This window comes from Empidonax traillii, unplaced genomic scaffold (assembly GCF_003031625.1).
Source record: "Empidonax traillii isolate 1590-97213 ecotype Southwest subspecies unplaced genomic scaffold, ASM303162v1 scaffold294:size1087701, whole genome shotgun sequence".
Taxonomy (NCBI): Eukaryota; Metazoa; Chordata; class Aves; order Passeriformes; family Tyrannidae; genus Empidonax; species Empidonax traillii.
In genome coordinates this window covers 761,079-775,699 of record NW_020955487.1, presented here as the reverse complement: position 1 = coordinate 775,699, position 14,621 = coordinate 761,079, and the positions used below count along the sequence as shown (strand labels likewise).

General features: G+C 39.4%; 1 protein-coding gene and 1 long non-coding RNA gene across 2 annotated transcripts in view; one reads left to right on the top strand and one right to left on the bottom strand.

The window, feature by feature from the left end:
• LOC114060855 overlaps positions 1-14,621 on the bottom strand; it is a 50,352-nt gene that overhangs the window by 1,363 nt on the left and 34,368 nt on the right. The window contains exon 2 of the long non-coding RNA XR_003571983.1: positions 3,162-3,195. This is a non-coding gene — a long non-coding RNA (uncharacterized LOC114060855). The remainder of the gene's footprint in view (positions 1-3,161; positions 3,196-14,621) is intronic.
• The window catches only part of ARHGAP15 (Rho GTPase activating protein 15), a 332,236-nt gene that overhangs the window by 300,143 nt on the left and 17,472 nt on the right, over positions 1-14,621 (top strand). Inside the window, exon 13 of the mRNA XM_027890674.1 lies at positions 8,595-8,700. Coding sequence (XP_027746475.1) covers positions 8,595-8,700 — 106 coding nt within the window. The remainder of the gene's footprint in view (positions 1-8,594; positions 8,701-14,621) is intronic.

The following is a 14,621-nucleotide window of genomic DNA, read 5'->3' as shown; positions in this document are numbered from 1 at the left end:
GGGGAGAACGGTTCACCGGCTAGCATTAATGCAAGTTTTAATTATATAGCTATAATACCACTTTCCCCTCTGAGAAAGGTTGGGTTAGATTACATGGTGCAAAAGGAAATTGCAGAAAATAATAACTTCAAACCAGCCCTCGCTCCTGTGAATTTGTAAGAATTTGGTAGCGCTCTCATCGCTCGCATTTTCAGGACAGACACATTCATCCAGTTGCTAGGAAAACCAAATAATGAAAACATAGCTGGGATTTAGCAAGTTCCACTGGGAATTACCTATGATAGAGGGCAGGGCTGCACTTCCTCAGAACATGCTCCTGCTGTAAAAATTCACAAACCTGGCATTCATACAGGCATCTGTCGCTTGCTCTAATGCCAGTTCATAGTATACATACAAACATCTGCTTCCATGCACAAAGGGATACAGAACGCTTGACAGGTCTGTGTTAGCAGGGTTCGCAATGCCAGTTCTTTATGCAAAAACCCTAATGCTTCCCGTCAAGCCATTAGAAGTGATACAATCAGCCCAGGCCCCATTAAGCCATCAGTGTCCACCTGTGATAAAGATGGCCATTTGTTTTCTTAAAGCCCACTTAATGTCTGCTTAACTCAATTTGTCAGGAAATGTAGAACAATTTCCTCACAGCCTGAAATTTGGTAGTGGTTCAAAGTCAAAAGGCCAGGTCTAGTCTTATTCAAATGATATAATGAACAGTCTTCAAATCTAAATCTCCCTTGGGGAGATGCTGTTTACTTTTTTTTTTTTTAATGTTGAAAGAAAAAAAAAAAAAAGGAAAAGTAAAATGTATGCTTTTCTTTGGTTACTGAAAATATTGAATCCTTTTAACCCCTTCCTGTGGGTCAGCTGAAAAATGAACTTCCTTGCTTCCTTCTTATGCTGGAGGTTAATATACTAAAGGTTAGGCAGAGAAGAGCAAAAATACCAGAATGCATATGCAAAAAATTGTTTCCAGCATATTTTAAAAGTCTCCTTTTTAAGTGTATAAATTTGCAGTTTAACCACCTAAAACATATCTCCAGTTTTCACTCTTTCCCGATGTACTGACAGGGGGCCCAATCCCTCCTCTCCACAGCAATGCCAAGGGCTCTGCAGTTCACAGAGAGCAAAGTCAGAGTGCGTTTGACACCTTTGGTGGGAATTTTGCCTGGGGAAAACAGACAACAGCTGAATAAATGTGATACGCCCCGACTTTGTGATTGTTCTGGGACGGTTCCTATTCAGCGTCCTAATTTCCATGTAAGGTGAAAGCTGAGAAATGCTTTGCCACCTCATCCCCGTGCATCCTCCCACCTTGCTGCAGGTTTTCTCTGTTCCAAATCACTGTCCACCCCCAGGCCCTCAATGACATGGCAGTCTGGAGATCATGGGTGAGGACCAGAGGGATGCCAATAAAAGCCCATCTTCGATGGGGGCGAGGGAAGGCTGTGAAGGAGAGGGGAGCAGGGATTTCAGGAGCTGGCAGTGATGTCCTGTCATGCTTCCACCACTTCACACAACAAAAGTATGTAGTGGTGGGCCACTGCTGTGGTAGGACACAGGACAACCACTAAGTCACCTCTTTGACCAAAACAAAGGGAGAGAAAAATACCCATGTATAGAATAAACAGGATTCCTAATTTTAAAAACATATTCACACGCCGACAGGTTCAAGAAATTAAATTAAATTACAAATAATGACCTGATGGATGCTGTTTGTGTCTTCGAAGACATTTTTTGAAAGCGTGAGCAACTATTTGTGTGTGGAAAGGAGTGTAGGACAAGCCTTGTAGCTCAGCCTCTCTGCTGGCTTTAACTGCTGTTGGGGAGGTGCGTTACGGCCTCGAGTTGAGCATTTGCAGAGAAAATATCACACCATCCAGATGCTCAAGCCTGCTCTTTCTGCACAGAAAACCCCTCACAAGGCTCTTGCAGTGGATGAAATACCAGGAAAAGAGCTCGGCATGTTTTTCCTGTGCTTGGTAGAAGTTAGCAGAGAAGCACAATCAGTTCGGTCAGGATCGGACTACCCATGAGCTATCGAAGTCTTAATTCTAATTAACCCCCAAAATGGACTGACAAGGATCATTCCCCTTTGCTGCTGCCTAACCAGTTGTATGTACGCCGGGCATGCAGTACCTAAGTCAGATGCTGCTTTGTTATAATTAGGGCAGCAAATTTTGTTTTCTGTTTGGTACTTGCTGTTACATATTGCATGTAATGTATGGCACTGTTAAGGGAAAAAAATTGGAGTCAAAGTGCCTGGAAAGTTAGGTCTGCTCTGTAGCACTGTGAGATTGTTGACATCTGCCGAGGTTGGAGAGCTCAGTAAGCAGGAAATGGGGTGTCACTCTGAGTGGTAGTTTACCATTATCCTGGCATCCTAATGAAGTGTCTGCAGTGCACAGAGCTTCTGGATGGCATCTTAACGCACGGCTAAGCAAAAGCACTTCTCTCCTTGTCACTGTCATCCATCTGCCTGCACCCTACTGTAGCCAATGGGATGGAACCATGCTACAATGTGCTATAAGCCATTTAGAGTTGCACATTGCATAATCAGTCCCATCAAATATGTAAAAAATGACTATTATTGGTTATTTCCCTCAAACTCTGGCACCTGGAGTTTGATACATTAAAGTTTAACTTTTCAAAGTGCTGTTTTTCCCCATTAATTCCACATATATTTTTGTTAAATGGGACTGAGTTGCGAACTCATTGTCTTGGGTCTTGTTAATGGATCACAAAAGTTGTATGAATATTCATTGCAAATTCCACTTTATATCACATAGGATGAATTCATCAATTGCCCAGATAGAGAGTTTTCACCCAATTCTCATTTTCTTTTGCAAGATCTAATTCTGAGGCATGAATAAAAAGTAAATCAATTTGGATCACAAATTGCTTGTTTTCCTTATAGCAAATATTAGTTAGTTTGAACACTTCTTATAGATTTTTTTTTTTAAACAAGGAAATATTTTACAATATATCTGCTGTAGAGGATTGCCATAGTGCACGGAGAGTGATTAAAATTGGGACTTTTATGTTGCATGCAGCAACATTAAAATATCCTGACATTAAAAGTGGTATGAATAAGTGATCTATATATTTATACATACAAAACTGTGTATTTTAGCCAGCATGATTTTCAGAATATGAACACTTACCAAATGAAAGCAGAGTTTTGGGGAGTTGATGTGCCTGGAGGGGAAAAAAAAAAAAAAATCAAGCCAACAGAGCACTCCCTTTTGAGCAAGTTTTCATTCCCTGATAACACCAAAGCTATCAAGGACCGGGGTTAAGCATTGTGTGACAGAGCAAGCCTCTAAAATGGGCAAGAGCAAGATGAATTGGCTAAGTCGGGTGTTTATTTATACAAACAAGAGGGCAGAACATAATTTAGTTGCATCAGGAATTTTTCACAGACATTAAAACTATAGCAAACATAACAGCGGGGATGCTTGCACAGCAGCACAGTGGGGAAGCTCACAGAGCGTCTGCCCACACTCCGGCTGGCTGTAGCCAGCGCCATAAGTCTCACAATTTCATTAGCACTCAAAAATCCACCTAAACCACCCCATTCAGATTAAAAAAAAAAAAAAAAAAATAGATGAAATAAACAACACCCACCCACCTCCCCTCCAAAAAAGAAAAAATAATAAAAAAGCCCCAGACAAGACCCATCTTTCTCTCAGCAGCCGAATCAGTCGCAAATTGTTGGAAAAACTCTTGGCAGGCAGATTTTGCTGTAGCAACAGTGTGTGACGTTTTAACCACAGCAGAAATCTTATCCAAAAAAACAAAACAAGGTGAGAAGAGCATGTAAGAAAATCACAGAAAACCATGCCCAAAAAAAAAAAAAAACAAAACCCACCACCAACAAGAGGCGGCAGATCAATAGTTTGATATTTTATGCAGAATCATAAATCACTGGGTTTTTTTCAGCAGCTCAGCCGTGAGGCTCGAAAGCATAAAAAGAAACCTTGGCTTGTGATAAAATTAGGCATTAATGGGAGGCATAAATGCCGTTTAACATTAAACATGCACAAGACACTGAAATGCCTGGAAAAAGGGAAATGGGTTCTATAGTAAAACTATACAAAGTAAGTTGGACATGAATAATGCAGCAGGTCTGAGGAGGGTCATGGGTCAGACCCCAGTACCTTACAAAATAATGAATGCATGTCAGGTTAGAGACATCCATCCCTTCCTAGCCAACGTGAGTTATTGGAGATAAACCCTGGACTTCCTGTTCTGAAACAAAGTGGCCTGTTGTAAACATCTATGTCCATTTAAAATTAATGATTAAAAGAAAGATTCGGTGGGATTCGCTTAAGTATTCTTTATGGACACGAGTGCTAAAGGTTACTTTCTTCATTCTTTTTTACCCAGCCACTGTTAATGTTAAAGACACGTCATGTTTTCTTCTGTGCTCAAATGTTTATCCGAAGCTCATTTACAAAAGAGCTTATATAATAGTAAGAAGGGTTATTTTTTTTTTCAATGCATTCTTCATTTAAATATAAACAAGAGAGCATCTCCACGGTTTTGCTCTGTTAAAGAGAGCCAGCCCTATTTATAAAGACAGTAACCCAAATTCTAAATATATTTTCTATGATTCTTTTACACGGAAAAACCATCTGCGATTCACTTCAGAGTATCCTGATCTCCTGAAATTATCCTCTAAGTCTCCCACAATTTCCCCAAAAAATGCAGAAAGGATTAACCCTCCTCTCATTCTTTGTTTGATAAATGTGATTATGATAACTTCTCCTTCCAAAATCTTCACAGGGAAAAGAAAGTCTAACTTTCCAAAATGTGATTTTTTTTCCTCAGATTTTCACCAATTTTCACAATAAAAAGAATATAATTAAAACCAATACTGTTTCTTTTTATCACAACTGCTCTGCTTCATTCGCTAGACTTATCTGGAGATTTAACAGCTGTTCAGAGTGTTTTCCTTCCTTTTCACACTGCACTGCTGGGCTTCATGATACAGCACAAGGAAGGGGATAACTTTTTGCCACCTATTCGTAAAAACCCACATTTAAAGATTTCTTTTCTCCATTTGTGTATGGTAAAAAGAAAAACCTCAAAAAAAATTAAATTTAAAAAAATCTTTCCATTTAGGAATCTGAAAGCAGAAAATTCCTAGGAAAGTGGAACTGAAGGCTTTAGAGAAATTAAGCGAATACATAGGTATTGCAAATCAAACATAAGATCTTGCATCTGATCTGTTAAATATTCCATCAACAAGGTCAAGAGTAAAGACAAGCCCAGCCACAAAAACTGAAGCGAGAGTAAGCTTTAATAAAAAAAATGAACAGTTTATCCTCTTCAGCTTCTCAAGTGGAAAAACAAATTCTTTTATACTAGAGAAAAATCAAGCGTGTATAGAGCATTTAAAAAAAAACCACCAATATCACCATTTTAATGAAAGAGTACCCAATATTTTCATGGAACTATAAAAGGGAGCGAGACTAAGTGTTATGGCAAAAAGCCTGGGCTCAGCAGCTTTGTGTGGGAAATGGTGAAATGTGACTGTGATTTATAATGAGAAAAGGTATCTACAACATACAATTTTCTACCTAGCTGCAAATAATAATTCATAGTGATGTCCCTTCCAGATAAAATACCTTTGCAATGTAGGACTCATGTGGTATAATGATCATGATAAATGTCAGACCAGTGCAGGTAACGGCTTTACAAACCATTAAGATTAGCTGGCTCTTTTTTTTTGATGATAACAGTAACCATGCTGTGACTCTATGTGGTAATAATATCTCAGTACTGATAAATGCCAGAGCCAGGCAGAGGTGTTTATCATTCCCAGTTCAGAAATGCTGACTAAAGTTACCACATGTTGCCTGTTTTTTCTTCTTTCACAATAGACTAACAATTAGCAAATAGACCGATTCACAGCATAATTTTATGCAAAATTTCTACCATTTTTGTGCTTTAGTGCCTACCTAAATATCTCCTGTGTTGATGACTTTGGTACAGTAAGCCCTAAAACAAAGCTTTCTAGCCTTGCCATTCTCTCAATAAATAACTTCTTTGTAAATTAATACTGCTCTTTTATATTTCATCTCTTTTACAAATACACCTCATAAATAAATGTGGCCTCTTTAAGCAGCTGTTTCTGTAGGGAAGGTGGTTACCAAGTTGGTATCTGTGTTAATCAGCAGACAGCAGAGACGCTTCCTTTAAGAGAGCACAATAAAGTTTTAATGTATGACATTTCCTTGTAAATACTCTGCAACAGACAAACAGTGAGCCCTTTCTTCCACTGAGTTTGTCCTTGCCTCAGTGCCTCAGTTCCCCTCAAGTCCATTGAAAAAAAACACAAAAACAGAATCAAAAAATAAACTGGTTGAGTTGAAGCAAAGGCAGGGCAGCCCCAATATAAATATAACTAATCTAATGTGGTCATATCATGTCTTAACGTGTCATAGGGTGTCCAGAAAAGGGCAATGGAGCTGGGGAAGGGTCTGGAGCACAAGTCTGATGAGGAGGAGCAGCTGAGGGAGCTGGGGGTGTTTAGCCTGGAGAAAAGAAGGCTCAGGAGGGATCCTATTCTCTAACTACCTGAAAGGAGGTTGTAGAAAAGTGGAGATCTGTCTCTTCTCCCAATTAAGAAGTGACAGAATGAAAGGAAATGGCCTCAAGTAGTGTCAGGAAGTTTAGACTGGGTAACAATTTCTTCATTAAAGGGATTGCTAAGCATTGGCACAGCCGCCCAGGGCAGCGGTGGAGCCCCCATCCCTGCAGGGATTTAAAAGCCATGTAGATATGGCACTTGGGGACATGGGTTACTGAAGGCCTTGGCAGTGCTGGGGCAGTGGTTGGACTTGATGATCTTAGAGGTCTTTTCTGACCAAATGACTCTGTGGTTTTACGTATACACACCAAGCAGCACAGATGAAAAACCCAGAGAATTTGCACCCTCTTCCTGCAATAAATTCACTTCTACAAATTTTACATCATTTTTATTTGTAGCTTTCAGACATGATTCCACTGGCAGATCATCCATAGAACAAAAATGAACAGTACTAATGGCAGAAACCATCAAGGGGTGACTGGGTTGCAAGACTGTGAGAGGTTGTGCTGTTCAGAGGTTAAGGTTCTTTATAGGTCAAACCAGAACAAGAGAGTAATAAACAAAAAGTGTGTTCTTTATTTGTGTTTAACTTCATTATCACTATTATCAATCGCATGACTTCATGTAGAATAAATTCATAAGAAAAATTTGGAATATTTTACTAGAAAAAAATACCTATACACTGCCTACTTTAAGCTCTTCGTCTTCCAACTCTGTACAAATGTTAAAATTATAAACAGTATGGACATATACATCTATACCCGCATGAATGAAATATTAATCTCAACAAGAATTCGTAGTACATGCTGAGGAAGGAATATTTTCCTAGTAATTTTAATTTTTAAATTAAGATTGCAGGAAAATTTGCGCTTGAAACTTTTTTTTGTGGCGAAATCTTTAAATCAAGGCAGTAATCACCACATATGCTTATGCAGCACCTACTGCAACTGGGATGTAATCCTAACTGAGATCTCTGGGTGCTAGGGTAATATGAATATTAAAGAGGAACATATACGAAGAATGATAGGTGATAATTAAATCATAGATAAGATCAGAAAAGTATTCTCAGGTTATCTGGGGCATGTAGCATGCAAGATGTTTTCTACCGGTACCTTATCTAATCTGTTCCTAAATGAAAGCACAGTTGTACACGACTTCGCTTTAGTTGCAACATCTTATACAAATCGATGAAAAATGTCGGTCAAACCTTTCCCACCAAACCATGAATCATGGCAAAACAGGAAGGTATGTCTTAGCAAAAGAAGGAGAAATGTTCTTATCTCCTCAAAAAAAAAAAAAAAAAAAAAAAAAAAAAAAAAAAAAAAAAAAAAAAAAAAAAAAGATATATCGAAGCCCATAGTGCTGCATACTTTATTACTGGTCGTAAGGTTGAAACACAAATGGTTTTCCTGCAGAAATTCCAGCTGTGAGATGTTACAGGTGCGAGGAAGTAGCTAAAGTGGAACAGTTTCTCGAAATAATTGTCCACCAGGAAGAACTGCCAAAAACAACGGCGAACTCTTTTATATTTCAAAACATGGTGGGGTCTTAGGGGCAGAGATACATAAATATAGCAGAATTAATTATGATGAGGAAAATAGGACAACAAGGACTACCTGGGAAGTGCACTGATCACAGAAGCTGTACCACTGGACAAACATAATTCCAAAGAAGAATTCCATTTAAGATATGGGTCCCTTACTACTTGGAGGTATTTTAGCTTGGGATGATGGTTTAATAATCTAATAAAATAAATGAAAATTATAGAAATACTTTTCTGTGAACTGGAAAATTCTGCCTTAAGGTTAAGAGAGAATTTTAAATCCTTGTAAAGTACTCTCACACGCTGTTAAAGTGACAGAATATATGAAATATTCCGTTTTTAACCACATATTAATAATGACTTTTCTTGCTCAGGTACCAGCTAGGACACTGTGCAAAGCAATGTCCTAATTTGGCACTCAAGGGGTTATTTTCTCTCTTTACTTTTTTCCCTTAGAAATCCAGGACAATGCCACTCGCATCAAATCCATAAGGAGCCTGGTAAAAAAGCTGCCTAGACCCAACTATGACACAATGAAAATCCTTTTTGAACATCTAAAGAAGTAAGTAGAACCATGGTAGTGACAGACCAATAATTTTAAAAGGAATCGGTAAGTGGTGTCCTAATCCTATTGGAAATGTCACCCAAAATACCAAGGATAATTATATTCTTTGGTAAAACTAGGCATGGGTTATGGTATCTATGTATATCCTCTTCCTGTACAAGAAATAAGGTTGTCTAAGCAAAAGCCCAAATTTTTCTTCTAGTAGAATGCAGAACAGTTTTGTTTCCTTCAATGCAGCCAAACACATTGGGATGTCACAGGTACAAAGAACTGGGCAAATGCAACGTTTCATTATTGCATTCCCCCAGTTTGGGTGACTTTTTCCAGCAACAGGCTTTTGGATGTTCATATTTTCAACTTGTTCAATCCCCTGTACTGATCTCTTGTTTTGTTGAGGTACATGATGACAGAAACAACCTCAGTCAAGAAAATGTATTATGAGCTCTTGTCCCTCATAAGAAAGCTTGTGACAACACAGAGCACCTTAAGAAACTCTGAGGGGAGATTTGGAAGAGCATCTTTGCTCTTCTGATGTTCCTGAGATACGTCAGAAGCAGACAAATGACCCTGTAAGGCTCCACCTTATCATTCCTCTGTGGTTTCCGCCCTCATTTAGCTCTCTTTGCAAGACACGTCAGCCCAAAAAGTCAGCTCAGGATGTCATGTTCAGCTTGGGTTTATTCTCATGCTTCATGGTATTAACAGTAAAAGTGTAGGCAGACCACATGCTCACCCTGAAACCCCAACTGCAGATGTCTGACTTCCAGAATCAACAGGCAGAAGTATCATACCTCGAGACAGGGACACGTGAGGGGCAGGATGCTGTTCCTCCCTTACCCTGCTGTTGGGACTATCCAGCCCCATTTTCTACTGTCACTCTTCAGCCAAACTACCCCTAAAATTGAAGGGGCTAAATAGGATCTGGGCCTCATGGAGGCTCTGTGCACAGAGGAGTACTTCATCCCAGGAATGATATAATGACCCCTATGAGTGAGTAATAAAGACTCCAAATCAAAGACTACCCTGAGCTTATAATGAATGATGCCTTTATACTAATCATTTCTGCTGCATTCTCTTGGCATATGCATATAAGGGATGTAGATCCTTTATCTTGGGTTGCAGCTTCCAGCTGAAATGGCAAAATGAAGTCCATATAGTTGTGGGAATGCTCTCTTTTTCATTAATCCTAACGGAAGGATTTTAAACAGTCCATAAAATGACTGAGTTTGGCCTTGCAGAAAAACAGTTTTCTATGTGTTCATCTGATGCACTGTGTGCACACATTCTCTCCTTCAGCGGGTTATCTAGAGAAGGGTGATAATTTATTACTGTCAATGGAAGAATAATAAGGGAAATTATTTCCTGGGAAGAACCTGAGTGCAAGAAGTGGGTACACGCTGTCAGCACAGATATGCCATATACAAAATTTACTGCACTCTATGTGGCATTGATCCTAACCTGAAAAAAAAGTTCTGCTGCCATGTCTTAGGGGAGAGATATCAGGTATACACAATAAGTCTTTGATCTCATAGTTAAATCACTTGATTGAGACTCGGGAGACGTGGGTTCAGTTCTTGGCTTTGACCGGATGTTCTGGGTGACCTTGGGTAAATCATTTAATCTCCCTGTGCCTTGGTTCCTTGTTTACAAAATGATGATAATGCTTCCTTTGTCTGCCTTGGCTTTTTAGAGCATAATCTATTTGGGACAGCAATTGTTTCCTGCTGTGGATGTGTAGAATAACTGGCAAAACTGGACCAACACTGGTGGTTTTTTTTGAGAAAATGAAATAAAAGGAAAATAAAACCACTAAAATACCAGCGATAAAATACCAACAGTTCTTAATGTAGAGGTGCACCCATGTGACATAGTGGCACAGAGTGATGGAAGGCAGGAAGATGAGATATCGGAGCCATTTGGGGGTTTAAGCATTAGGGAAGCAATTGTGTGATCTCTCTGAAGAAGGTCAGTCATCTTCTCTGCCTCAAACACATCCTCAGGAAAAGACAGGGCTATTCCATATTCTTGGCTCCATTGATACAGAAGAAACAGCAAAATAGATACTGAAAATGCAAAAAAACCAAACAAACAAAAAAACCCCACAAACAAAAAAAACCCCACAAGATAAAAAATATATTTTCCTTTCTGAATTTCTTGATGTGAAAGACAGAAGCCAGTCTGACTGGCCTCATGACTCCATAAATAAGAATGATGTGTCTCCATAAATAAGAATAAAGTAGTAGACCTGCATTTTTAGTAATAATGTGATGTTTATACGCAAATATAGACAACGTGTGTTTGTTTGAATCAACCTAGAAAACACAACTAGGTTGCAGAGGTTACAAATTGTAGAATTATATTATTTTTAGGGATACTCTTCAGAAGAATGATGTCAATGTGCACAACATGCCAATCTCACCATGGGCTTGAACCATCCCTATACATCACAAGGTTTTCTCAGGGCAAATCAAAGGGGATTTATGATTAGCTGGGAAAATAATTAAACTGGCTTGATTTAAGCCATATTACTTCAATTTCTGTATACTCACTGACACAGAGGAGCTCAGCACAAGAATCCAACCTTCACCTTATCCTAAACAACTCTGCAGCAATCTCATCTGCAGGAGCAGGTCCAGATCAAGTAAAAATAACAATGTGAAATGCACTTCAGAAGGGCCCTCCTTAGAAACCCAGACAAAGCAGTAGATGAGAGAGCCTGTAAGAAAGGCCTGGCAGCAGGAATTAACACCTCTGCCATATATCTCTCTTAAACCAAGCCCTCTGAAGCTTCCAGAACTCACAGTGCAGTGTAGGAAGACCACAGGAGGTGGGTTAGAAGCAAAACTTGGGGCTGCAGTACCTGTTCTTTTAAGTTTTTTGTATTTGATGGGTAAAAAACCTGACCAACCAATGTTCCCATCTCTCTTTACATGAAATCTATTCTACTTGAAAGCAGAATAGACAAAATATGGGGCTGAACAGACATATCACATAGCTCTTGTTAGTCTAATTATTTTGTTAATTGAAAATAATTCAGCACAACTACTACTGGATTATCCCTACTTCTTCCTGAAGATGAGCAAACCAAACAAATAGACTTTACACAGGAAAGAAGCAAAAAAGCCAAACCTGAGCAGGGATTTTCCCGAACAAAGTGCTACAGAAAATAACCTGTTTTACTTGAAAATGTTTAGAAAATATTTGTTTGCTTTATATAGTAATTATATTGCTGTCCTATACATCTGTGGAAACAGTGTGCCAGTTCCACAGGTCTCCACTCTTTCCTTTCGCTTGTCTTCATATGAATTTTACTCCCACAGTGAACTAATCACAGGTACCAGATAAAACTGGTACACCTTTCAGATCCCAATTTTTCAGGCACACACAGGACATGAAATGATGCAGAAACCTTGTCTTGGCTCTCTGCACAAATATGAACTGAGCCCAACCAACCCCTGTGTGATAAATCCCTACTTGCACCCAGTAATTTACTCACACAACTATAACACAAGTGAGGCAGAAGGAGAATCACTCTTTATAGTATTTTCTGGTCAAGGTTTTCACCACATAGTGTTTTCATCATATAGTATTTTCACCTCAGCACCTTGAGGTAGCTGTTACACACCCACTGGGAAACTGAGGCACAAGGAGTTCTAAATTACCTAGAGATTCAGCGTAAACCAGCAATACAATCTAAAAACCTGGAGGTTTGCTGGTTTTTCTTTTTTTTTTTCATTTTCAAAGAGGTTTCTCCAGTGACCACAAAAAATTCTCTTTTCTCCCTTATGCAATTTGCAGCAGGGGAAAGGAACACCCTGGCCGGGTCCTCTGCATCACGCTCCGAGCTGGCGAGGGTGGACGCAGCTCTGCTTGAGAAGCTGTGTGCCTGCATTATACAGCACTGTGCCTGAGCTAATAAGCTGTGCTTATTAATGTTAAATTAATGAATCTCAGCCTGCTCTGCTTATTAGGTTGAGCTCCGTGCCACCACAAGGCAGCTCTGCGACTCCCAGACCCGAGCTGTGTCACATCTGACTGGGCTGGAGAGCGGGGCAGCCAAGCTCCAGTCTGCCTCTACCCGTCCATATAGACACCCCTGCAAAGGGATATCTGAGAGACAAAAAACCCTCTTCTCCTTGCTCATGATTTCCCCACACAAAGGCAGGATATTTACGTGTTATTTACAAAACTATAAAATGGATGTTGAAATAATTAAACGGGAAAGGCAGGGGCCAGGCTGACGATCCCATCCCTCTCCCTTCTGTGGAAAGCGCTGAACCCAGATGCCCAATTGTGGAAGATATTCTTCCAGCAGCAGCATCTGCCTCCTTGGCAGGCACTTCAGGCAAGTTGTCTGGGGAGCTCTGCAGTTGCCTCTTGGTTTATCACGTGGATCTGTTAATGTGCCCTATCTGGCTGCCTTGGCGGGGCAGGAGCCGATACCTTTTGATCCACCTTCGAATCCAAGAAACTCCATTTATTTTGCTCCATTTTTCCCCTACTGTACCTAGCACAGCAAGACATTTTCAGATGCCATCCGGGCTTTCGGCCCATTCAGAGGGAGAAGAATGCTTTTCTTTTTGATTGCCTCCCCCCTCTGTCTAAATTCTTCATCCTTACTAGTAATTGTTTGCATTGATTTCACTGGAAATGTGCTCCTCATCAAGAGTGGAACTGTTCATCTAAGACAAACCCACTGATAGTAATATATTATTGAACAAAAGTCATAGGTATGTCATGCTTTAGTTGTTTGGAAAAAAAAAAACCAAAACAAAAACAAACTTTCCACATGTTCATAGGTCTATGAACAGAGAAAAACATCCAACCTTGACAAACAGGGGGAGGGACACTCACCCCACCTCAAACCCCACAACATGTGGCATCTATTCTGAAGAACAAAGGCTTTTGCAAACTATATACAACTAAACAGACTTGTTTCTACCTATTAAAAAATAAATAAAAATAAAATAAAAAAAAAAGAGCAGAAAAAGAGAAAAGCCATGCACAGCCAGCAGCCCACAGTAGCGTGCACACCAGGATATGATGACAATGTGATGACAAGTCCAGCAGCAGTACCCAGAATTCTGAGGGAAAGTTAGAAAATAAAGTTAAAGTACAGTATGTAGTAATGCTAAGCAGAGGATGTCTGCAAACTTTTTCTTTTTTTTTTTTTTTTTCCTGTAAAGTTGGTGGAGGAAAGATGTAGCAAACATATGTGGTTTTCACTTGCTAAACTATGTGTCATATCAGCAGTTTTGGGCAGGCTCACATATTAAATGTACGGTGGGGAGAACCCTTTTTTCCCACAGTAGAAGAACAGATTACACTAAGAGCTGGGAAAGTTTTTAATTAAGAAAATAATAACAATAATAGTATTAATAATAATAATATTAATAAAGGTACAAGTTATTGAATACTAAAAACAATCCCCCAAATGGAAGGGCTGTACAAAATAATTCTATTTGGGAAATGTCAGTGAACCTCTGGAAGGCCTAAAACCCAAACTGTGGGATGAGCATTTAAATTTTCCTTCATAAAAATGCCCAGATTCAAGAATGTGCAGAAGCCCTTAAATCAAGGCACAAAAAGGACTATTTGTTGAAATTTTTTCCTGAATCAAGACCTTGTTTATAATTAAAAAATCCTTTATAATCAGGATAACCTCGCTTTGTAACTCCTGAGCAGCTTTGGCTCTTCAGCCATGGGACAGTAGCAGGGAGAAAAGTTTAGCCATACTCTTACAGGAGCTACAGGAAATGTGAGGAGGAGAAACACCCTCTTGCACCAGAAGAGTAAGCAAGTGACTGAACAGGGACATGAAAGACTCAGGCATCCCTTACTGGTGTCTTAAGATTTACATGAAATGAATTAATCACTTTCTAACTTGAGAAGGGCAAATATATACCGAGATGCTCTTG